This window comes from Pteropus medius, unplaced genomic scaffold (genome assembly GCF_902729225.1).
Source record: "Pteropus medius unplaced genomic scaffold, Ma_sr-lr_union100, whole genome shotgun sequence".
Lineage (NCBI taxonomy): Eukaryota > Metazoa > Chordata > Mammalia > Chiroptera > Pteropodidae > Pteropus > Pteropus medius.
In genome coordinates, this window is record NW_024343734.1 from 49,879 (window position 1) to 73,534 (window position 23,656).

General features: G+C 55.3%; 4 protein-coding genes across 6 annotated transcripts in view; 1 reads left to right on the plus strand and 3 right to left on the minus strand.

Moving 5' to 3' along the window:
• The window catches only part of PPFIA3 (PPFI scaffold protein A3), a 24,061-nt gene extending 23,581 nt beyond the window's left edge, over nt 1-480 (minus strand). Inside the window, exon 1 of the mRNA XM_039868498.1 lies at nt 457-480. The gene's annotated coding sequence lies outside the window, so the exon portion shown is untranslated. The remainder of the gene's footprint in view (nt 1-456) is intronic.
• Nucleotides 1-803, plus strand: part of CUNH19orf73 (chromosome unknown C19orf73 homolog) — a 2,834-nt gene extending 2,031 nt beyond the window's left edge. Inside the window, 2 exon segments of the mRNA XM_039868608.1 lie at nt 252-458; nt 460-803. Of these exon segments, the coding sequence (XP_039724542.1) occupies nt 252-458; nt 460-708 (456 nt within the window). The 3' untranslated portion in view covers nt 709-803.
• A 113-nt stretch (nt 804-916) lies between these two features.
• Nucleotides 917-4,246, minus strand: LIN7B (lin-7 cell polarity scaffold B). 2 transcript variants are annotated; one of them, XM_039868508.1, is made up of 6 exons: nt 4,167-4,246; nt 3,684-3,802; nt 3,349-3,420; nt 2,510-2,719; nt 1,354-1,517; nt 917-1,026 (listed from the first exon to the last, which is right to left on the minus strand). In XM_039868508.1, exons 1-6 carry the CDS (start codon nt 4,201-4,203, stop codon nt 1,005-1,007), a joined length of 624 nt encoding a protein of 207 aa, XP_039724442.1. In that variant the 5' UTR covers nt 4,204-4,246; the 3' UTR covers nt 917-1,004. The 2 variants fall into 2 exon arrangements, with proteins under 2 accessions (XP_039724442.1, XP_039724441.1); XM_039868507.1 differs by lacking the exon at nt 4,167-4,246 and having other exon boundaries at nt 3,684-4,026.
• A 3,675-nt stretch (nt 4,247-7,921) lies between these two features.
• On the minus strand, nt 7,922-23,007 carry SNRNP70 (small nuclear ribonucleoprotein U1 subunit 70). Of its 2 annotated transcripts, none has more exons than XM_039868511.1 (10): nt 22,792-23,007; nt 21,905-22,061; nt 20,511-20,573; nt 20,344-20,398; nt 15,943-16,007; nt 15,719-15,781; nt 14,733-14,814; nt 11,494-11,595; nt 8,817-8,904; nt 7,922-8,707 (listed from the first exon to the last, which is right to left on the minus strand). In XM_039868511.1, exons 2-10 carry the CDS (start codon nt 22,049-22,051, stop codon nt 8,083-8,085), a joined length of 1,290 nt encoding a protein of 429 aa, XP_039724445.1. In that variant the 5' UTR covers nt 22,052-22,061; nt 22,792-23,007; the 3' UTR covers nt 7,922-8,082. The 2 variants fall into 2 exon arrangements, with proteins under 2 accessions (XP_039724445.1, XP_039724444.1); XM_039868510.1 differs by having other exon boundaries at nt 7,922-8,734; nt 22,792-23,006.
• Nucleotides 23,008-23,656: the final 649 nt, after the last annotated feature.

The window sequence follows — 23,656 nt, forward strand, 5'->3', positions numbered from 1 at the left end:
TCCCCCCCCAACAGCTCCCGGGCGGTCGTGGCCCCTTTAACAGGCGACTGACAGACGGCGCTGAGTGGCCAATGGGAGGCAGCGTCGGCGCCGGCCGGCGGCTAAACCCCGCCTCCACATGGGCCGGGAGGGGTCGCGCGGGCGGAGGGCTGGAGGCGGGGCTCAAGACACGCCGGCCAATAGGCGCGCGGCGTGAAGTCGCTGGGGCGGGGGGCGGAGCCCGGCAGGGGGATGATGTCACCTGGAGTTAGGGGCGCGCGGCGTGGAACGCGAGTCGCGACCCCGGATTCCGGCGGTGGCGCGCGCCGGCCCTCACGCCGCACGGGACGGGAGGGCTGCGCGTGCGGCGAGGTGGGAGTAAAGGTCGTATTCTAAGGTGGGGGCGACCCCGGAGACGCGCGATCGGGTTGGAAGGTGGGGTGAATGCCGGGTCGACGAGTGCACCTGATTCCGCACCTCCTGTGTCCGCTTCGGGAACTGCACGCGGCAACCCCACCCCCGCCTCCCACGCAGACGATAGTACAGCCTTCAGGGCTCCCCTGGCGGACAAGGCTAATGGTTCGCTCCGCCCCGCCCACACCGAGAACGCCCACTGGCTCCCGCAGCGTTTCGGGACTCCGGTGGGACCAGCTACAGAAGGGGCTGGGCCTCCACCCTCAGACTCTCTTAAGAGTAGGGGACGTTATCTTCCGTTCTGACTCGCACTGAGACCCAGTCTGGGTCCCAGCCTCTGCCCTTGGACTTGTCCTAGGAAGCCAGCCAGCTTCTGCCTTCAGACCTGGGGAAAAGTCTCTACCTCTGCTCTCAGACTCTGTAAAGGGCTTCTTTGGGGCCTGGTCTCGACATCAGCTTCTCTCCCTCCCCTACATCTCCAGACCTTCTAACCCCAGGATACAAAACAGACACACACACTCAGTGAAGGTCAAAGATCTTTAAATAAGGAGCAGGTGACAATAAATACTGTACAGGGGAGGGAGTGAGCGAGCCGGTCCAGACCTGTGGTTTCAGCCTCGAGACTCCAAGGACCTGCAAGGAGAGGGAAGAGAGGGGAGCCAGGCTCAGGGGAGGGGACCTGGGAGGCCTGGGAGAGAGCCAGGACTGGGGTTCCAGAGCCAAGGGCCCAGGGAAGTGGGTTGAGGGGTTCCAAAGAAGGTAGGTAGCAGATCTTGGGCTGGCAGTAAGCTGAGTCTCCAAGAATTTTAGCTAGACCAGCTTGGGGTGAAAAGCCTGGGCCAGGGGTCAGAATCCCTGGGAGAGGAGCCAGCAAGGTTCTAGGAGTCTTTGGCCTGATTCAGGGGTCTGAGGATAAGGGAGGCAGTGGAGGCCCCAGGGGAATAGTGACAAAGGGCTCACGAGTAGCTTTGGTGCTGCTGGCGCCGGCGGGCAGAGCGCATCTTCTCAAAGCGGGCCTCCATCTCCTCCAGCACGCGAGGCGTATAACGCACCACCAGCTTCACGGAGCCCTGGGCCGCCTTCAGCAGCTCTACCGCCTTCTCATGCTGCTCACCCTCAACGCTCTGGGGGGCAGTACACAGACAGCCAGGCCTGGGGCCCACTGCCCTCACCCAGGGCCCACCCGGGAAACGGGACTGACTGTTGGAGACCTGGTACCAGCCCTGGGTGCGAAAACCTCATGTCCCCACGGGGTATCATTAACTCTTGGCTCCGTGTCCAAACCTTCCAGGTCCCCATATCGAGGAAAAGGCCCATATGCTCCGTAAGTCACCGAGTCAGACCACCAGGCCCATCTCCATTCCCGACCCGCCCCCCTCCACAATCTGCTAACTCCCAGCCACATCCCTCCTGCCCTGAGGCCATCTTCTATGTCCTTAACATTCTGGCCCCAGCTCAGGCCTGGTCCTCTCCCCAGTGGATTCTCACACTAGCCTCCTCCCTGGCCTTCTGACTTCTCTTCTCTCCCCTCAGTCCGTCCCCCACAGTCCCAAAGGGGTCTTTCTACACCTCCAAGCTGAGCTACATCTATCCTGCTCACAGCCCTGCCATGGGACTTTGTCCCAGCTTCTCAGGCTGGTACTCAGGTCTGTGAGGTTGGCCGCACTAGTGGGCCCAGTCCGTCAGAATCCAGCCCTTTCTTTTCATCCCAGAAGAGTGTCACAGACCCTACCTACAACCCCTCAGCCAGTAACACCTTTCTCCACCTTATATGCCTGGAGAACTCCTGTTCATCCTTCAAAACCCAACTCAGATGTTCCTTCCTATGCAAAAACTTCCTTCATCTACCCTGGTCCGGTGCCACATCTGGGCTCTCACAATGTTTTGTGCTTCCTCATTATGATCTCCTCGGATTAGGACTACATCACTCAGAATCTCTCTTTCTCATCGGAGGGGGAGTTCTTGAAGGTAAGAGCTGAGGCCAGCTTTTCTCAGGGTCTGCAGCAGTGCCCAGCACAGGGCCGGAGACAGGCGGTGCTCAACCAGTGTGTGTTGAATAAATGTCAAAAATAGGGACAGACAGTGACCCCCAGCCCTGCCTCAGCCTCCCACTCACCACACCATTCACCGACAGAAGTTGGTCCCCACGCTTGAGGCCTCCGTGGCGGTCAGCCACGCCCCCAGGAATGACGCGGGAGATGTAGATGGGCGAGTTCTGCTCCTTGCCCCCCATGATGTTGAAGCCCAGGCCCTCATCCGTCTTGGGCAGCTCCACTACTCTGGGGTGTGCGTGGCCCTCGCTGGCCGTGAAGGCGGCCACTGTGGCCTGGGAGAGAGAAAGCGTCCAGAGGTGAGGGCCCCTCCATGGACGACATACGAATTGGGTTGGGGGGATCCAGGCTGTGGAGAGCAACTGAGGCCAGGTCACGTTCCCCAAGCACGAGGCACCTGTCGGTTCAACACGAGGTCACTCCATGACGACTGGATGCCCCTTTTGGTTCACCTTGGATGGGTCAGACATGCCAAACTGAAAGTCTCCATTTGGTGCGAGTGTGTCTTGAATACTCAACACTTGCCAATCTCACTTTTTAACAGAGAAAAACAAGGCCTGGAAGGAGCTGAAAGCCTCCAGGAAGCAGCAAGAAATAGCATCTAACTGTAGTTTAATCAGATTTCAGTACTTATTGCTATCTTATTGTTTTCACTGGGTATTTATGGTTATCTTCTAGGCAGGTGCGTGGTACATTTCAATTTGTAGTGGCTAAAGATACATTTCTTTATATGACATTTAAGTTAAAATGTGAGATTACATAAAATAAATTATAAGTAAGTAATAGTACGAGTGGTGTAGAGATTTGACAAAAATCACAGAGGAGGAACCAAGAATGCCTGACATCAGGAAGATACTGAGCTAGTTCCGGGGATCCCATGAGCGATGGGGTGGGAGGTGCCTACCTTGGCTGTGGCGTGGGCCCGGATCTCAGCGCTGCCAGTGATGTCCAGCGTGTCATAGAGCTGCTCATACACCTGGTGAGGATGCAGCATCAGGGAGCCACCAGACCCCCGCTCCTGCCTTCAACACAGGCCTGCAGACCCTCCCACCCAAGGATGCGTCCCGCCCCCGCAAGCCGGAGCCAGAGGCAACTACAACTCCCAAAGAACCCCGGAGTTGACACGCGGGCATCCCAGGCGGGCCGCCCCGGGCCCTGCTGGGAGGCGTAGTCCCGAGGCTCGGGGTGACCAGGAGGACGGCGGCTGCCGGCCGGTCCCCGGCGCCGCGCGGGGCTCACCTCCCGGATGGCAGAGCAGAAGCGGCTCTGCAGGACGCGCTGGAGGGCCTGCAGCTTCTGCGGGGGCAGCTCCCCGCTGCGCTGGAGCCGCTCGAGGAGCTCCACCGCTCGGGACACGTCTGCGGGGCGGGGGCGGGCGCGGGCGCGGACACACAGAGAGACACCGAGACGCAGGGAGCATCGAGAGACGCGGCCAGAGACCGAGTAAGGGCGAGCACAGACAGACCCGGGGGAGGACAGCCGCAGAGTCGCCGGTGGCGAGGGAGAGACTGCGGCCGGCTGGGCGCCCTGCGGCCCCGGAATCCCCATACGCACCCAGGCAGGGATGAGCGGCGGGCGCCCCTCCCCGGCCCGTTCGCCCACGGACCCTCCCACACCCACAGAACATCCCGGCTCGCGGCGCCCCGCCCACCCGCGCCCGGGCCTTGCGGGGGAGGGGCGGGAATCCGGGCTCGGGTGGGCAGGGCCCCCCGGCGCGCTTACCCCGCTCTAGCCCCAGCGGCTCCACCAGCGCAGCCATGTCGGCGCCACTGCTGCGAGCCGCTAGACCGCCGGGGCGCAGGCGAGGGGGGCGGGCCTGCGCGTGGCCCCGCCCCAGGCGACGGGCGCCCCCTGCGGAGGCGCGGCCCCGCGTGCGCCCCGCTCCCCGCAGCCGGCCGCCGCCGGTCCACCTGCTGCGGCACCCTCGCCCCCAGCGTCTGTCCTGTTTGCGATCCTATTCTAGCCTCTCTGCAGCTCTTTCCATCTGTCTGTCCTCCCAGCCACACCTGTCTGTCCCTTCTCTATCCCTTCTTTCCACGTTCACTGGACAAACGTGTTAAACATCTGGGCCCAAGACGATGGACACGATGGCGAGCAGGGCACAGTGCCTCACGGAGCTTAGCCTCTGGTGGAGGGGGGCAGACGACCAGCTTTACAACTGTGGTCAGAATTGGGAGTGGGGAGGTCATGACCTAAGGGGGACATCGACATGGAGTCCTTAGAGGTACAATCGTCAAAACATGGGGGCAAGGATCACTTTCTAGGCAGAGTGTCTACATAGCTGGACAGGAGAGTAGGTATTGGGGTGACTTGTGAAGGTGAAAACGTGGGCAGGATGCAGTTTATGCTTGGACTTGTGAGTTGACACACAAGTTGAGAATTTTGGACTTCATGGTAATTCCAAAGAATAAAATATTCAAATGTGTATCTGAAGATCACTATGGCCATCATGTGGCCACTAGACTGGATGTGAGTGGAGACAGGGGACTGATCAGAAGGCTGTCCGAGCGTCTGTGATGGCTGGGACCAGGGCAGAGGCATGGAGGATAGGTGGACAGATATGAAAATGTGTGGATGTTCAGTGATCAACTGCATACGAGGACCAGGAGGTAGAGAGGGGGTATTAACGTGCTTGTGGGGCCTTTTGCTTGGTCTAGGCCGGAGATAGTGGACACTTCAAATCTGAATATCCGAGTAGCCTGTAAGCAGGGATCCCCAATCCCTGGGCCATGGACTGGTACCAGTCTGTGGCCTATTAGGAACTGGGCCACACAGCAGGAGGTGAGTGGCAAGCGAAGCTTCACCTGTATCTGCAGCTGCTCCCCAGCACCAACATCACCGCCTCAGCTCCGCCTCAGATCATCAGGCATTGCATTCTCATAGGAGCACTGGCCCCTGGTGCCAAAAAGGTTGGGGACCGCTGCTGTAAAGTATCCAAAGCTTGCAAGCAGTTTCGAGAATTTAGACAAAGATGGTAAATAAAACCATAGAAGTGGACAAGAATGCTGGGGACGAGACCATAGAATGAAGAGGACCTGAGGCCGAGTCCTCAAAATTCCTAGCACTTAAGTCAGGAAGAGGACAAAGAATGGCCAGAAAAGGAAGCAATCAGGTGAGTGAAACTAAAGAAATCTGCTAGTTACTTCTGTACCTAAGGAACATGCTTTCTCAACTTATCAATTTTAGTTGTAATTATTACATATTGATTTTCTGCTTACAACCCCTCCCCTTCCCATGGTAGTTTCACGGTACCAGTTTTCAGATCCATCGATGAAGTGCTCACATCACGTCTAAGTACTTTCTGAGTGGTGTGCTGTGATTACATTTCCTTTCTTGAACAGCTTTTTTCCCTGTGATTTCTATTTTTGTTCCTTTCATCACATTCTCGATTTTTCCATCACAACAGGTATCTTACTGAGTCTTTTTGTTTATCCTCAAACACTCCTTGGCAGTCAGTCCTCTGACCCCCATCTGGTCCAAGTGCTCTCTAGAAACTGCCATCCTGGGACTTCACTGCTTTGCGGAGCTGGGTCGTTTTAAATCCCTCCTTCTGGTCAAATGTATTCTGTTAACATCCTAAAAAGATTGAGATTTCTCTTACGTTCATCTTAATTTTTTCATTTCCCTCACACTTCTAGTCTAACAGGTATGTTGAGGTTATCTAGTATCTAAGCAACTATCAAATAACCTACTAAATTCTTAATGTTGTTTCCCAGTTTTAAAAATTGTTAAGATTCCAGATCTGTTAAAATTCTCCATTTTCCCCCTTATTTAGTGAACATATTATTTTAATTTCTGCTAACTCCAGCAGAATCATGCCTGGGCCTGCTTCTATTGCCTATTTTTTCTCTTGGTTTTCAGTAATTCAAGTCCCTTTTTAACACCCCTGATGATTTTGAGTGGATGCTGAGCATTGTGTACTAACAATGGAAGAGGCTCTGAATATCTTTCGCAGGTTTTCTTCTGGCAGGCAGATCACCTAAAACCTGACGAGGTTTCCCTTGCGGCCCTATTCCAATATCATGGTACTCTGGGGTCTCAAGCACAGCCCCTCCACCTTGGCAGGCCTTGAACCCCAACCTATCTCCCCCAGAACTACATGGCTGCTGAGAACTCTGCTCAGGTCATTAGCCTCCGTACTGTACTGCTTTGGGTCTTGCAATAACGAGCAGCTTTGGAGCTGGCCAGCTCCTGAAAGAAAGATGTTATGTAGGTGAGGACTCAATGCCCAATGTGAGAACTTTACCAGGTTCCAGCTGTCTGGTGCAACCTCTGTGAACCCAGCCCTGTGGAAGACTGCAACCTTCTGAGTCTAGTCCTCCATGATAAATTGGCAAATGTCAATATAAAATTCACCTGTGTTCTTGCCTTTTCTTAGGGATCAGACCCCCTCAAGTCTCACCAACATTGTTTACCCCTGAATGTCTTTCACAAGTTGTTTATATATCTTGTCCAATCTTTAAATGAGCTATTCTTCATGGCCAATTCCAGAAGCCTAGTTGCAACATGTGGAGTATTTATGAAAATATGCCAGGTCTCCTGTTGCAGGAAATGCCCGCGATCTTTGGCTGTGTGTTTATATAAACACCAGGCAGTCAGAAAGCATACTGGGATGCTTCTGTACGGTCATGTGACAGAATACTGCTGGGCTATCAGGCCATGTGCCTCGAGGCTGGGAAACTTCTAAAAGACCAAAGCAGATCCTGGCTGGTCTACTCTAGGCAGCCAACGCCCAGCTCCCAGGCACCCTGAGCGCTGACACAAAGGACTGTTGCGTTCAAATTCCACCTCGTCTCCCCGCCTTGTTGTACCTGGAGTTTCAGCCTTAAGCCTCTCCAGGGTCCTGCAAGGCTCTCTGGCTCCCTTTTCAAGTGGTCACCAGACTGGTCTTCTCACCACCACCTTAATCTTTTATCCAGACATGAGCCGAAACCTCCGCTGCTCATAGCAGCTCTTCTGTTTCTTGTTATTCCTCCGCTACCATTGGGAAGCATGGAGCAGAAAGACAGACGGGGAAGCTGCTGTCGTCAGCTGCAGGCCCTTTTCCATCCTGGCCCTGTGAGGCGTTCCTGCTCTTCCCAGCCTTCTCATCCTTCTGTCCTGTTCTCGTTTCTTCACCCTGTTTCCTGCTCTCCAACTCAAACGACAGCTACCCTTTCCCACATTCACAGTTGCAGCTTCCACTGAGGAATCTGATAAAGACCCTCCACTGCAGCCAAGTTAGGGGTCTGGACAGCCCGCAATGCGTGGAAGAGGTTTAAACAAGGCAGGGGGAGCCAGACCAACACTAAAGGGTCAAGGACCCACACGATGGCCTTCCTCGCCCCATTTAAACAGTTCCGGTATACCTGGGTACCCCCAGCCTTAGGTTCTAGGCACACCCCGAAACACACACCAAAGTAGGGTCATCCGAGTCAGGTGATAACTTTCCGGGGAAGACCTTAACAACGGTGAAGAAGAAACCAAGGTGCCCAACATCAACAGGAAATTAATTTTATTTTTAAATCCAAGGGGCCAGAACAAATAAGGAGACTCCTACCCTTGGCTGGCAAACTTAGGTGATGGCCAATGTTGGGGAAGAGGAGGACAGCAAGGGGCTGGTTAGGAACACGTCCAAACAACAGGTGAGAGGCCCTCTTCACTCTGGCGCAGCCTCCATCAAATACCCGTTCTCTGGAGCAAGGTACCCATCGCCTCCCTCGGACTCCATGTACATGTCTCGGCCGTCGTTGCCCAGACCCTCCAGCCCGTTGTCCTGGCCGCCACCACCCCCGCCTCGGGCCTCATCCCTGCCCCGCTCCCCACCCCGCTCCCCCCGCTTGTGCTCCCGATCCCGGTCTCGGTCCCGGTCCCGGCGCCGCTCCCGCTCACTCCGGTGGCTCCGACGTCGTTCCCGGTCACGATCCCGGCCCTTCTCCTCGGGGCCGTCAGGGCCATCAGGACCCAGCTCCCCAGGAGGCCCATCGTCAGGAGGCGCGTCGCCAGCCTCAGAGGGCTCCGCCATGTCGCCGCCGCCTCCACTGCCACGCAGCTCCTCCTTGCGCTCGCGCTCCCGTCGCGCCCGCTCCCGGCTTCGGCTGCTTCGCCGCTTCCGGTCCCGGTCCTTGTCCTTGCTGCGTTCCCTCGAGCGCCGCCGCTCGTCCTTGTCGCGACTCCGGGAGCGCCGCCGCCGGTCCCGAGAGCGGGAGCGTCGTCGTTCTCGCTCCTTGTCCCGTTCGCGGCTTCTCTCCCTGCGCTCCCGCTCCCGGTCCCGGTCCCGGTCCCTGTGGGGAAGCGGGGAGGGGCCCGGCCTGGATGAGGTGGGCAGAGGTGTGTGGCAGGGCTCCCCCAGGTGACCGCCCCCTTCCCAGGAAGCTGGGTGCCCGACCTCACCTCTCATCGTAGCGGGAGGTGTCATCCCGACCAGAATGCCGGATGTTCACATCAGCCCCACCTCTTCTGGTGCCGCCCAGGCCACCTCCTGGGGGAGGGGCAGACAGACAGAGGGTCAGCCGGGCCTGGACCGCAGGAGGGGAAACCAGAAGCATCCAAGAGCAAAGGGCAAGACGCCATCTCTGCTGGTGACCATGGGGCCAAGTACTGTGAGGACACTTTGCCTGCACTCTCTTAACGTGACCACCGTGCTTTTGAGATCAGATGACTCCCAAAGTGCTAGCCAGGAAACACGTGTCACTAGGCCTCAAAGCTCATGTCCTTAACCACTGTGCACTGCACAGTCTCCTCGCAAATCGTCCCTCCAAGTCACCCTCGTCCTCACCCGAGGCCACAGCCATCTCGCTAACTGAAACCGTGCTCCGCCGCAAAGCCTGACGGCCTCCCGCTGCCCGGAGCCCCAGCTCATCAAGCAGCGACCAGAGCCTGCAAGGGCGGGGCTCTGCCGGCTCGCAGACCACGGGCTCCCGTTCTCCGCGTTCTGGGCGCTTCTCACTCCTCGCACTCTCCATCTCCATCCTGCTCGTTTTGGGGACTGATCGCCTTTCCCCGGAATCCACCTTTCTCGTCTCGCTCACACCTGCGCACCCCTCACACGGTAACCCGAACACCGCCTCCTCAGGAAGCCGTCCCTGACCGACCGAGTCAAAAGCCATTCTCCACTGTGTCCTCAGAGGCCGCACACATTCCCCCCAGAACGTCGGCTGCAGTCTCGACTTCCACACGCGCACGCTGCTTCGCAGCCACGTCTCCCAGCAGCCTGCGATGCGCCGTGGCGGGCGGGACGTATGGCTTTGCTCACTGTAACCAGCGCGGGGTACAGCAGCACGCAGGACACGAAGGTCTGTGTGCAGCAGGCAAATGACGGGCTAAACAACCCCACGGAGCAGCGGACAGGCCACTTTTTCACATGGGGAAACAAACTCAAGATAAGGTCACTTGCCCCTGGTGACCTGGCAAAGAAAGTGCAGAGTTGGGACAAGACTCCCAGCTGACTCCACACACTCTCCTGCAGCTCAGTGCCTGGAAGAAAACTGCAGAGTGGCAGGCTGGGGCTCCGGGTGACGTGAGGGCGGCAAAGGAAGAGGCTGCCCGGGTAGCAGAGACACTCAAACAGAGGCGGGCGCTTGACCAGGCGTCTGCAATGTCACAGGCACGGAGTGGAACAGCAGAACAGAGGAGGGTTTTCCATTTTCAAGTGATGACCCAGCAGTGGATCTTGTCAATATGGATTACGACCAATGTATTAAAAACAAAACGACAGAATGCGGTATGAAGTACTAGTACATGCTGCCCTTGAAAAAGGTAATTACTGCTTAGTGAAACTTTTGTATGCATTTTTGCATACAAAAGCTGGGTCAAGATCACCATCAAAAAGTTTGAATGCCAACCAAACTAGAAGATTCTGGGATTCTAGGACTCTACGACGATAGGAAATAGATTCTGAAGAACCCACTCCACTCAGAGAAACCAGAGAGCAAGAACAGACCTGTCTATCAAGTTCAGAGACTCGGCAGATGAGTGTGTGACGTTCCCAGCACAGGATTTTAAGAGTGAGAAAAGCGGGCTGGGAGGCAGGATTAAGAGCAGAGGGTATTGGAACCACCTGGGGTGTCTGCCCGGGGTCTGAGAGCTGTCACTCACTCTCACAGGAGTCAGTCCTCAAGAGGCATGTTTGGATGGCAGGACCTCAGCACCAGGTCCAGGCCCAACGCTGTGCCAATCAGATCCACCGACCCCGAATCGCACAAAGACTCATTCAGGACTAGGTATAGAGCAGGGGGCTGTGGAGCACCACAGTGGGCCTGTGCAAGGAGACGCAGAAGAGACCCGTTCTGCATGGCCAGCAAACAAGACAGAAGGAAGCGGCAGAGATGCTAGAGGTGGCTCTTGACAGCTTTAAGGTCTGGCTACTAGGTCCTCCTGAGGCCCACTGGCATCGCATGTCTCTGGGCTCCAAAAGACACCCAGAAGTCTATACTGAGAAGACTCTTACACTTTAAGAAACTCAAATGAATTTCTGATACTTGTAACCAAATAGACCTTGACTAAGAGAGTCAATGACAATTAGAGATGGGGGGACCGAATGTAGGCGGCTCTGAGGGTAGAGGATGCCTATTATATGTTGCTCTTAACTAGAAACCTGGTACACAGCTAGTGATCAAAGGCATTTGCTGAATCAGTGAACGAATAAATGTACAAAAGCAAAGTGTAAGCAGATGAGAATGACGTTTACAAGACCCACCAAGTGCTACTGGCCAAGCTGGGAAATTGATGTTGACCTCGGTAAACTCTGAGGTCATTCCCAGTTTCCAGGGTGAAGAAAATGAGGCAGGAAGAGGGAAAAGCCACCAGCTAGTAAGTAGCAAGCTGGCATTTGGTCCCAGTATCAGGCCAGGGCTCCCGCCTGTACTGGGTAACCCAGAACTAGAAGACAGATGCAAACCACACGTGAGGAAGAAAAGTGATGAGCTGGAGAGGGCGGGAGGGAAGATGTGAGCAGCTGTGGGGGAGTGAGGAACGGAAGACAGAAAGCAGCAGAGGATGCAGAAGGAGGTGAGGATGAAGCCACCAAGCGCGCGACCCTCGGAGCCCAGCGTGGGCAGGATGTGCTCACCCAGTCGCCGGGGCCTCCAGCCCTTCACGGTCCGGCCCCTCTCCACGTCCACGAGGACTCTCCTGCCATCGATCTTCTTGCCATCTGCGTGCTTGTAAGCGGCTGCAACAGATGTGGGGAGGGGGAGGGGAGGAGTCCCCAGAGGGTGCGCTAGTCAGGACAGGGGCCAGCTCCGCAGCACCCAAACCCCACACATCCCCATCAAGGCACTGGCACTCACGCACACACGCCCACCAGACAGCCAGGCAACTGATGGCCAGACCAACCCTCTACCAGCCAGGGAGGGGCCTGCTCCATCTCAGCACCTGCTTTTTTGTCACCCCCAATCACTATTAGGGGGTCAAGACCACCCCAAACTGACAACCCCTGGCTCCCAGGCCCTTCCTACTCCCAATCGACAGAGCAGCCCCCTCCCGCGAAGGTGGCCAAAGTCGCTGCAAAGAAACCGGAGGTTAACTTAAGTCTGGACTCTGCTGCAGGGGAGGGCTCCTCCACAACCCCAGGCATGCACCCTAAAACATAACGCTGGGGGAGGAGGCCCAGCTGGGCCACTCCGCACCCCAGTTCACACCGGATTTTTCTGTTATTTTCTTTGGGGGGGCGGTGAGGGTGAGCATAGGGTAAACAGACATCAGAACAGAAAATGAACCAGAACGGGTGGGAGAAATCTTTAGGAGATGGCAGGGAGCGGAAGGGCAGGTTATGGTGCTCCCAGGAGGCCTGGAGGGGCCCCCTACAGCAGGCGGGGGAGAAGGGAAGTGGAAGGAGGCATGGGAGACGTGCGGTGCTGCTAAAAATTCCTGCCTTACCTGAGACGACCGACTCTGCCACCCAACCCCGGGCCCCGTCCCCTCTCTCCCTCCACACCCCCAGCTCAACACGCGCTGGGCAGCCAGCCCCAGCCTGAGCCTCTCAGGAAGGGTGAGTGGAGGGGGAGATGCAGGGAGAAGTATGTTCCCGCTCTTGAGCGGGGCACAGAGGATGGCAGGCCTAGTGCCCTGGCCTGTCTCACATGGGGGCTGTTGGGAAGGCCAAAAAAGTCCGTTTCCCTCCCCCAGCCCTAGCCTAGGGGGTTGTCCTCGACCAACCACAATACCCTGCCCCGCCCCAGCCCGCTCCCCCCCAAATAACAACCAGAGGAAGAGAAAAAGGTGCCATTTACCGATGCCGGCCTTGCGGGTGTCCAAACCGAGCGGGATGGGGGGGGCTCGGCAACTCCTGGGGGCCTGGCGAGGAGGCGGGCTTCCCGGGGGGGGGACACGGGACCGCTTACCTGGAGCCCCCAAGCTTACCTGAGCACGCGCACAGACCCCACACCCACCACCACAGGGTCAGCTAAAGCTACAGGGCAGGGCAATGGGGGTTCTAGGGAACCACGGAAAGGGAGAAGAACCACATCTCCTGCACCACCTGGAGACAGGCAGAGGAAGTGGTGGACCCCAAAGAAACCTCATGGAGGCTTTGAAGGAGGGGGAGACAAGGATTAACGTCAAGTCTAGAAGTTGGAAAACTCTGGACCTATCTTGTTTGAATTTAAAAAGAAGGCTGGGGAGGCCTTGGCAACCCTGTCCGCCCTCGCCTTTCCCCGAGTCCACGCCACACTAGGCACACGCCCCGCCCCCCTCAGCACATGGAATGACTTCTCCAGCTCGAACTCCATACTCCCTCCCACCGCCTGCTTCAGCCCAGAGGCTGGCACACAAGCGGACAGCCTCGGGGGTCCAGGAGATGGAGTGCTGTCCACGATCTGAGAAGGGGCCGCTTGGCCCCTGAACCCAGAGGATAGTCAGGGAAGAAATTTTAAGGACCGGGAACAGTCAAGCAAAGGAACCCTGCTCTGGTTCAGTGTCCCAAACCCCGGCAGAGGCCCAACCCCGGAGTAACAGCAAAGAAAACGTGTACCGTGTGTACTGCTAGGCCTCTCTCTCTTTCTTTCTCTCTCTCTCTCTCCCTCTCTTAGGTCTCCAGACAGTGGAAGAATCTTAAGTGAACCCTCCAGCACCTTCAGCTGTTTGCAGCCTGCTGCTTACCCCGCCCACACCCCGATCCTTGATCCCATGCACTCTGGAGAGCGGCCAGGCACCACAGCCCCTCGGGGGCCTCGACCACAAGGCAGAAGGAGCGGGGCAGCGCACCCCAAATCTAGCAACCAAAACGATTCTCCAGGGCCACCAGTGACGGCCCCACGGAAGATGTGGGGGAAGGGTGCAAAGGGCTCCACATGGAGCCCTGGCCCTAATGCACCCGCTCTGCAGTATGCCCACCACCTCGCCGCTGACACCACGAAGCCAGGTAGGTCGGGTTAGGTGGGGCCCAAGTGGAGAGGCCCACTGCATTTCCCGTCAGGGTTTGTCCTTCCCCTCGTGGGATCAGCAGGATTATCAGGGATCAGAAGGGACAAAGGACACCCAAAAAAGGAAAGGGTTCTGGGTGCGGGGAGGCTGAGGGGTGACTAGGGATGGGAGAAGGGACACCTCGCTGCTCCTGAGCTGCCTGGCTAAGTTGGGCTGGTGTGCGGTGCTGAGTGATCTTACCCATGATACAAACCCTTATACCAACCATACACTGAGGTGTTGTAAGGGGAGCGTAAGCATCAGCTGCAAGCCAGCTGCGTGGTGGCTGCAGTGACAATAAGAACAGTCAATTAATACGGCGGCCCCTGGACACGCCGCAGCCATGCCCGCCCCCACCCACCCATCCCTGCCCATGTGGATGCCGCCGCAGCCTCAAAGGGGGCTTTGGAGTTGTGGGGACAGGCGCTGAACACGCCTACCAGCCCACTGCCCACTGAGGAACAGGGTGGGGGGCCAGGGGTGGGGAGGCGGAGGGTCGGGTGGCCCAGCACTGCTGGGGGAAGAGAGAACTGGTTCAAAGGCCAGTCTTGATTCCAACTTGGCTGACCCCAACTCCGGTGGGGTGATGGGGAGAGGCTCCCCCAAAATCCGACCCCTCCCCCCACCTCTAGCTGGCCCCACCCAGTTCCCTCCTTGCCCGAGGTTCAACGTGTGACACTTACCTCCCCAGGTTCACACACACACACACACGTTGTGGGGGATTTTGGTTTTTGTTTTTAAAAAACACGTATACAAAAAAAAAAAAAGATATATCAGAAACAGAGGGAGAAGAGACATGTGTGTCAGGATTGGCAGGGTGGGAGGTGGGGACAGACGACGGGAAGGGGCTGGGGCAGCAGAGAAGAGAGAGGGTCAGAGGGCAGGGCTCAGGCGGGAGGTACTCACAGTGCATGTCCCGCTCGTGTTCGTACTCGATGAAGGCGTAGCCCCGGGGCTTCCCTGACCGCTTGCTGTAGACCATGTGTATCTGGGGTGTAGCGGACAGAAGTTAGTCTGACACAAGGAACCCTCATCCCATCAACCGCACAGCCTGCGTGCCAGGCCTGGGCTGGGCGATGCCAACGACAGATGCCTCAGACCCACCGTCCTTCGAGAGCCCAGAGTGACTGATGCTGTAACAGTGCTAGGCTGAGCGGTTCACGTGCATGGTGAACTCACGACTGCCCAGAGCATTCGAGTGACTTTTAAATGAAAACACGTTATTTAAACGTAAAGCCTTGTGCTGACACAGGAGCCGGCACATGTTTCCTGCTCTGAAGACCAGTCTCTGTCGCAGCTACCCAACTCAACCTCACACATAGCGGCCAAGCAACAGTAAACAAATGGGTCTGGCTGAACACCTATGACACTTATTTACCAAGAGCTGAGCGTGCAGTTTGCCAACCCCTGCTCTAAGTCGACAACAAGCAGTCATCAATTCCTTATTTCTTTTCTCCTTCTTTAATCTGTCCCCCCAACTTCTAACCCTGACCTATGGATGTTACTGTTTCCCCTTAAGAACCCGATCTCTGAAGGCAGGGCGCCTACTCCCACACTCGGGGCATGCACCCAGGGCCTGGTGAACCCGGCGTACTAGGGGGGCCTGGCACAACTGGGGTACGGCCCATGGCTCCACCTGAGGCATGAACCCAGGACCTTGTCCATGTAAAGCAGATGTACTAACCACTACACTATGGACCCACCCCGCAGTCATCACTTCTTAACTGTACTTCTGCCACCCAAAGCTGGCGGCGGGGAAGTGCAGTCAGGATGTGAGTTGGGCCACGGACTCCAAGGCCCTGGAATGATGCGCTGCGTCCTCCGGGCAGGGACGGGCTTCTCCCTCCCTCCATGTGCCTCCAATTCAGAGACTCCCGCCCCAGTCCACTCACTCTTTTAATGGGTCCATACACCTCAAACTCTCTTCGGAGCTTGGATTCTGTCGTGTCATAGTTCTACGAGAGAGAGATACAGAGTTAAGGAGGAGAAGTGAGTTGTCCCAAAGCCCTCAGAACATTCCAGGGGCCTAGCCTATTTTCCTCCATCCCACACCCAGGCTCTCAGCAGCCTGGGCTCCAGACTCCTTTCCTCTGGGGTTCCAAGGCTTGGGACTCACCACTCTAGCCACAAAGAGAGTCTTGAAAGCATCGCCCTGAGCATTGGGATCATTGTGAGGGTCCCCTGTGTAGAAAGAGAATTAGTAAGTAGAAAGTATCAACAGTCCCATGTAACCAGACACAGACAAATGAGCAGAGGCCTATTAGAAGAAAACTGTCAGTGACCTGGAGACCTCAGCACACCTGAGCCCCGGGTTCCCTTAAGCTCAGCAGCCTTAATCCAAGTGGCCAACTGGTGGTGGGGGTGGTAGTGGGGGGTGGCGGGTGAAGAATAAGGCTGACTTGTTCAAGAGAACAAGATGGGGGAGAGCAAACTGCCACCTGAGACCCACATACCCTAAGGCCCCATCCCTCCCAGCACTGAGTAACAGCCCAACTGGGCATCTCTGGACAGGAAGCCGATCCTCTCAGATGCTGAGATCCCTCTCACCAGAAGGGCCACACTGCCACCCACTGGCAGAGCCAGCAACTGCAGCCCGTGGGGAAACCTGGTACCAAGCAACCCTCCAGGGAGGAGCAGGAACCTAGGAGAGTCCTAGCCCAGCTTTCTTCCCCTCGCCCTGCGGCCTCACGGGGCGGACCCAGGGCTGGTGCTGGAGCTCACCAAAGGCCTATCAGATTCGTCCTCCCAGCCTTACTGCCACAAGGCCACTGAGGAATAACCATCTCCACAGACAGGAGCCAGAGTCTACTACAAAACCAACTGCATGGGTGATTCTGATGGGTCAGGCTTGGGAAGAAGTCCTTTTCACCAAGTATGGTGGCTCAAAGACACACATTGGCCCTTGATGCCTGCCAAGGCCCCAACTCTGCCCAGCACAGAGATGGTGCTTATTCTATGATAAAGGCTACTCTCAGGGGAACTTGGAATCTGAGGAAAATAATAATAGTAATACTGAACATACATACGGTCCAGACATAGTGCCGAGACTGAAAATTATGCACCATCATTTCGCAAATGGAAACAACACAAACCATGAGGCATGGAAGAGGGGGGAGCGTGGGAGCAGCAGAGACCAAGCCCAACTTTATATCCCAGCTTCGCCTCACAGCCCAGGCGTTCTTCCAACTTGCAGGCCCCAAAGCTGAACCTATGGGCACTAGCTTCTCAGGAAGTTTTGGGAGTTGCAGAAGCTAGAGAAATTAAGTCACAGATATTTCCTGTGAAGAAATACAAACTAATACCAAGTGACTTTAGGGAATTTCTTAAAAAGCCGAAGACTGAGCCCAAATTTAAGGGACTAACTACCTAGGAACTGATGGCAGTCTCTGAAGACAACTCCATTCCTATGCCTGGCCCCCTCAGTTCCTCACCACACCTCACCCGCTAGGTTGTAATCTTCTGTGCCCAGGTCTCAGTCTACACTGGGTCACTCTCATCTATCCATCCAGCAGGTATTTGTTAAGCACCTGTATATGCCTGGAACTGTCCTACATGTTGGGGATTCAACAGAGAACGAGATGAGAAAGACCCCGAACCTCCTGGAGCTCGTATGCTGACGGAGGGGGCTGACAGCAAACGGAGGACAAGGAAACCATCTACTTCTATCAAGTGATGTCAGAGACAGAGAAAGGAGTTTCGACAGGACGGTGGGGAAAGGCCTGAGATGGTAACATCTGACCAAAGACCCGATGTGTGACAGCGGCAAAGGGAATACAACTTGCCAACATCAGGCAATAGGTGGCCTAACAGGTGCGGCAGGAACAGGAGAGTGAGACCACCCATCACTGCCTGGGGAGGCAGATGAAGGCCAAACAGCCGAGAGCTGAGCTTCTTGACAGACGGCCTAACGGTGCCCAGCAGCCAAAAGGGCCACAGGCGCACGGTGAGTCCCTGCAGTTCCAGCCTACCCAACGGGTCCAGGAGTCTGACTAAAGGTAAAAGCTAGTACAGGCGAGCTAACGGTACCTACATTAGTGAACACATCAGATAAAAGGTGGCAAAGAAGTTGGGGGTCAGTGCGCCAGTCGGCGTGCACACGTGACCACCCACACACCACTGCACTCCATTCTGCTGGCAACGCTCCCCTCGGGAAATCCTTGGTTGTAGGAATTCTCTTTGAGCAGGGGCTCAAAGGACTGGACTGAGGAGCTGGAAAACCTCATCAAGCTCTTAGATGGCAGAAAAAGTAGCTCAGAACCCCTCACTCTTGGCAAGCATACTCGGCCTCAGCAAGTCACCGCTTCCTTCATCAAGTGCTTAGCAAGGGTCCAGGCCCTTCGAATGGTAGCTCTTAATTGTGACGAGGCACAGTAAGCTTCTACAGTTGGGGACGGGGGCTCTCAGGGGCAGAAGAACCCTACTGTACTGGACCCATTCTTCGTTTCTTTTTTATTACAGAGATCAAACACTTGAAGTGAAGAACAGTATAACAAACTCCTACGAACCAGCTTGGGTTATCAACACGTGGCCATGCTGGTTTCCGCTCTACCCGCCACTCTGCCAGAGTATTTTAAACCAAACCCCAGATACACCACTTTCATCTCTAACACAGACTTGTTAAAAAAACATAACACAGTACTGTCACGACACCTTAAAAAGTTAACGTTAATTCCTTGACCCAAGACCCAGTGTCGAGACGTCAACTGTTTCAAAACTGGACTGTTATAGTTAAATCAGGATCCAAACAAGCTCCACACTTATCATTTGGTTGATAGGTCTTTTGACTCTTGAATCCACGTGGCCCATTCCTTGTCCCTTTTTTGTCATTTGTTAAAAAAACTGAGTCGTAAGTTTGTCCTATACAATTTCCCCCATTCCGAACGTGGCTGACTGCATCCTCGTCGTGTCCTTTACCATGCCAGGATCCCGTTCTTAAAGTATGGAAAACAACGTCCAAGGGGAGAAGTGACTTACCCAAGGTCATGCAGCTCTAAGTGGCAGAGGCAGGATTCAAGCTCACGTGGCTCAGACTACGAGGCCTAGGCCCTAAGAGCTGACCTGAAAGACTCCCCAAGGCAACTGCTGCCAACAATTCTGTGTGCCACGTCGTGCAGGAGCTGGGTCAACAATGGTGAGCAAATCCCATCCAAACTCTGCCCTCTTGAAGTACTTGTGAACCAATGGTGCAGACAGGTTACTTATCAGTGAATCCCCCTGCAGACTGCAGGGGCCAACTTGCAAACCTCGGGGCTTTCAGAGTATAAGGGGATTCGACCTGAGCAAGGCAGTCAGAAAAGGCTTCTTTAGGAGTGACAGCTGAACTGAGATAAGGGCTGTTACACATAAACCAAGGTATCCCTGACACCCCAGGCGGGAACAGCCTGGGCAAAGACCCAATGACCGGAGACCATGTGGCAAGGATGAGGCATGAGAAGAGGCCGGTGTGGCTAAAGCAGGAGAGGCGGGGAGCATGATGTATGACGGGTCTGGAACAGTGGGCAGGGGACTATGGTCTTTGTGCTCAGCAAAAGGAAGCTGTTAGCAGAGAAAGGGACATTCAGAGTTGCACTTAAAAAAGACCCACAGGACTTGGCGGGGACAAAGATAGAAGTAAAGCAGTTAGATTGTCACTGCGCATCCAAACGAGAGACCTGAGTGGTGGTGGACACAGAAAAAAAGTCAGTCTGTGACATTTAAAGAGTAACAGACATGGGCCTTGGTGACAACCTGGGAAAAGGGGGAAAAGGTGTTAAAAACAAACTGGGTGGCAAAAACTGAGGTCTTGCAAAGCTGGAAGGCCATGTCCCAGGGAAGAAATCCAAAGACCAGGTTGATGGGAGAGGAAATCCTGCTTGTGCTTTGGACACTGATTCTGAAATGCCTTTGAGGCCTCGGAGGAAGGCAGCTTCAGTGAGAGCAGGTCTCAGAGAGCTCTCAGCTACATGCTCAGGTATTTAGATGTCAGAGATTTACATTAGCACCCCAAGAAAATGTGCCATTCCAGGGAATAAGGTTCAGAGTGAAGTGATTCACCATGGCCTCAGGGCTGTAGGAGGAAACCCCCCGTTTTCTAACTGGGAGGCCCTTGCTCTAACAACTAAGGGCCGTGTGAGGTGGTAAAATCCAGTGCATGGCTACTATGTACCAATTCCCCCTGTACCTGGAAAAGATGAAACATCCCCAACCCAAGCATCGGGGTATTCAGGGGGAGCCGGGACTGCCTTACTTGCCGGGACTTCACTGCTTTAGCTTGTGATACCCAGCTGGGCAGTGGCAGCCCCTGCAAGACCGCCCCCTGCAGTATGCAGCCCGAGGTACCAGGGCTCTCCCTTCCTGCCAACTCTTACTCCACATTCGCCCGCTGAACTGCCTAAAGCGAACACTGTGCTTGGCAAACAGTGGGGGCCAAAACGTGAACCACCCATTTTCCCAAAACAGGGTCCTGGGGTTGACCTGGGGGAGAGAAACACGAGAGAGTTTAAAAAAGAAGATACGAAAAAAGGAAAAAGAGACTTACACATTTTTAGCTCTGTCTCCACTTCCTGCTGTCGCCGCTCAATCTTTTCCCGTCTCTGTCAGGAGAAAGACAGACAAGTGAATGCAGATCTAGATGCCCTGACATCAAAGAACATTCTAAAGAAAGTGGCAAAAAAAAGACAGGCCCAGGAGGCAAAAATTACATACCTTTCTCTCCATGCGTTCCTCCCGAGTTTCTGCTCGTGTTGGAGGAGGGGCATCTCGAGGATCCTGGGAACAAGAAGAGAGGTGACAGGGTGGGAAGGACTAGGGGAAATGGCAAACGACGCCCATCCAAGACATAATGAGCATCTCAGCCATACACTCCCGCCACGCACAGATGCAAGCAAGCAAATAACAAGGACACTTTCCAGGCCAGTGGAGGCACGGGAGTGGTGAAGATCAAAGCACGGTCCATGGACCAATGCCGTCGGCAAACTGTGACAAGAGAAGTACAGAGATCAGGAGTAAGCAGTATCCAGAAGCTTCTACAGCAATGTGACAAAGAAGTCTTCATGCTCATAAAACCTAATAAAAACATGTTTTCTATCATCCAGTCTTTCTTTAAAAATGCCAGAAAAATAAAAATAATTCTTTCGTGTTTACTAAAAGCCTCAATCTACGATGGACTTGTCTCTTATCCCGGATCAGAATCAGAACTAGGCCTGACGCAAAAGGAGTTGAAAGCGCAGTGCTCAGGAGCAGACACCTGGATACCCTGTGAGGGCCAGGGCAGTCGCTGGTCGCGGTGAGCACTCATCGAAGAGTAACTGACACATGACCTGCACCACTAAAGGTGCCCCTGGCCTGCAGCCATTGCAGTATTTTAATTGGCTATTAACATTTCTCAACTACAGTTCACTGAAGGCGGCAGATCCTAGCAAAGGGTTCATCTTCTGTTACCCAACTTCTGCTCTGCGACTTTCTCCATCTCCAGATGCCATTCCCCTAGGATGCCAGAACTTTCCTTTTTCGACTTCGGGCTATATACCAGCCATTTCTCAGGTGTGCTTTGAAACACCGTAAGAGATGGACGTTGTTATCCCAATTTTAGGAATGAAAACACTGCGGCCCAGGAGCCTGAGTCGTGTATCCGCATTTACCCAGAAGGTGCAGAGCTGAGATTCTCAAGCTTGTGGTTTTAAGCACCCTTTTGCACGGTGCTAATGTAAATACAATAACACTGATATTTGCTGACCACCAAGCCCCAAAACATACATTTTTAAATATGATAAAATAATAATTTCCCTTGCTAAAGATAAAGAAATCAATGCACTAAGAGGACGTACCATTTGTCCAAGGTCGCGCAACTGATATATGGTGTGTGTACCACCATACTTGTGCCTGAATCTTCGACTGCTACAAATTGAATTTATACAGTCCCATAAGGGATATATCGTCAACCTCATTGAAGAGAGAGAAACTGAGGATCGTAAACAATCAACCACCTGCCCTGCCTAAATCATACAGCAAGAAAATGGTCAGAGACTGGACTCCCAAATCCAGAAACACTCCCAGACACCCGGAACCCAAACCACTCTAAATTTGCTCAGCAAGCTCACCTCAAATTCTCGGATGTAGGGCGCAATGCCACAGTAAGGTTGATTGTGGTGTTTCTCATGGGGCAGTTTCTCCAAGGGTGGCAGGTACGGGATGGGGTCACGGGGAGCAAAGAGGGCCAGAAGGTTGGGCGGCAGGAACTGAGTCATCTTGCCAAGTCTGAGAGCAGAAGCAAGCCAGCCTTAAGTTGGGGTGGGCGGTAGAGGTGAAGCCCGTATGATCCCTTTCTCCCAAGGAAAAAAGAGAAATAGGGACAAGGTCTCGGTAAGGACACAAAACGATCCTATGTCACAGGGGAAAGTAGTAAGACCAGACTGAGAAAGCACGTTCTTGGGAGAGGGTTATTGTGTGTGGGTGGGGCAAGGCCCGTCAAGGAAACAATGACGGAACGAGGATTTCTAAGCAGAGCCTCGGAGTCCTGAGCAATGAACTGGGGGGGCCTGAGAAGTTCCCTGGGGGCTGCTGAGGAAATCGAGCGCCCCGATGAGGGCGGTCCAGCGCGGCGGCTGGTGGTCCGGCACTTGGAGAACTGGATGAGGGTAGCGGGTCTCGATCAGTAGGAGAAGAGTCATAATTAGCAAAGCCGTCCAGCCAGGCGCTTGCAGGTACTAGAACTGGACCGCGAAAGGAATTCTGGGTAAGGGTCCGGGACGCCGCGGAGACGGGAAAAAAAAGAGGCAACACACCGCAAGGGCCTGTGGGTAAAGGACCGCGGGGGCGCCGTGGGAAGAGGGCCTAAGTGCCCAGGGGACTCTGGGTAAGGGGTGCACAAAGGTGCCGTGGCGGTGGCGTGGGAAGTGGGCCCGGCCGCGGGGAAGAGACCGGGGCCCACCGCAAGGGCTTGTGGGTAGCAGCCCCGCACCCGGGGAGGCCCCTCAGTCACACTCACCGGCCGCGCGGCGCCCTCCTCGACCTGGCGACGGTCCGGGGGCTCGCGGCGGCTGCGGCGGCCCCTCAGCAGCAGGGACTCCTGCTCTGGCTTTGACTTCAGCGGCGTCCGCGCCCGTCTGCGTCCGTCGCCCGCCCAGCGCGCGCACCAGGCCGCTTCTCAGGAGCCCGCGCGGCCTCGGCTCGCGACAGGGGCAAAAGGTGAACCGGCCTCGAATCCCTCCGCCGTCCGTACCGCGCACGCGCCGCGCGATGCCAGCACCAGCCACACATTGGGATTCGGCGCTGCCGCAGGCACTGCGCACGCGCGCGGGCACTGCCCCGCCTTTGGGCCCCTTAAACTCCTTTGCCGCGGCAGGCTAGAGCCCGCAGTGCGCACGCGCGCTTCGCAGCCAGCGGTCCCCTTCCACCTCGCGCACTGGACTCCAACCGCCTCTGTCCGCGCGACTTTTCTCAATGCTCCGCCCCTTTTCCTAACACTTCCCGGATTTGCGCGCATGCGTGAGGCGGTGTGTATTCTGTGTGCCCCTCCGCCGCCTGGCAAAAAGTCCCTATGTTAATAGCGTGATTGCTTAGGTGTCTAACCATTAAATCAATAACTGTTCACGGATCGCCTGATGTATGCTAGGCAGTGTTTGGACTCTGGGACTATAACACGCGACTAAAGCAAAGTCTTTTGCTCTGGGAGCTTACATCGTACTTGAGACAAAGGCATTTAAAAGAATAAACAATTTCAAATAGTGGCCTGCACGATTAAAAAAAAAAAAAAAAAGGGCAGAGCAGGTGAATGAGCACTGAGAGGGAGGCTATTTTAGAAAGAGTGTTAATGGAAGGCTCTTCGGAAGACCTGACATCTGAACAAAGGC

Excerpts from the sequence above, each read along its gene's own strand:
- LIN7B (XM_039868507.1), bottom strand. The coding sequence starts at position 3,992 with ATGGGGATTCCGGGGCCGCAGGGCGCCCAGCCGGCCGCAGTCTCTCCC. Across the intron at positions 1,518-2,509 it reads TTCTGTCGGTGAATGGTGTG|AGCGTTGAGGGTGAGCAGCA; the intron begins GTGAGTGGGAGG and ends ACTGCCCCCCAG. Across the intron at positions 1,027-1,353 it reads CAGCAGCACCAAAGCTACTC|GTCCTTGGAGTCTCGAGGCT; the intron begins GTGAGCCCTTTG and ends CTCTCCTTGCAG.
- SNRNP70 (XM_039868510.1), bottom strand. The coding sequence starts at position 22,051 with ATGACTCAGTTCCTGCCGCCCAACCTTCTGGCCCTCTTTGCTCCCCGT. Across the intron at positions 20,399-20,510 it reads AGGAACGCATGGAGAGAAAG|AGACGGGAAAAGATTGAGCG; the intron begins GTATGTAATTTT and ends TTCTCCTGACAG. Across the intron at positions 14,815-15,718 it reads TGTATGGACCCATTAAAAGA|ATACACATGGTCTACAGCAA; the intron begins GTGAGTGGACTG and ends GCTACACCCCAG.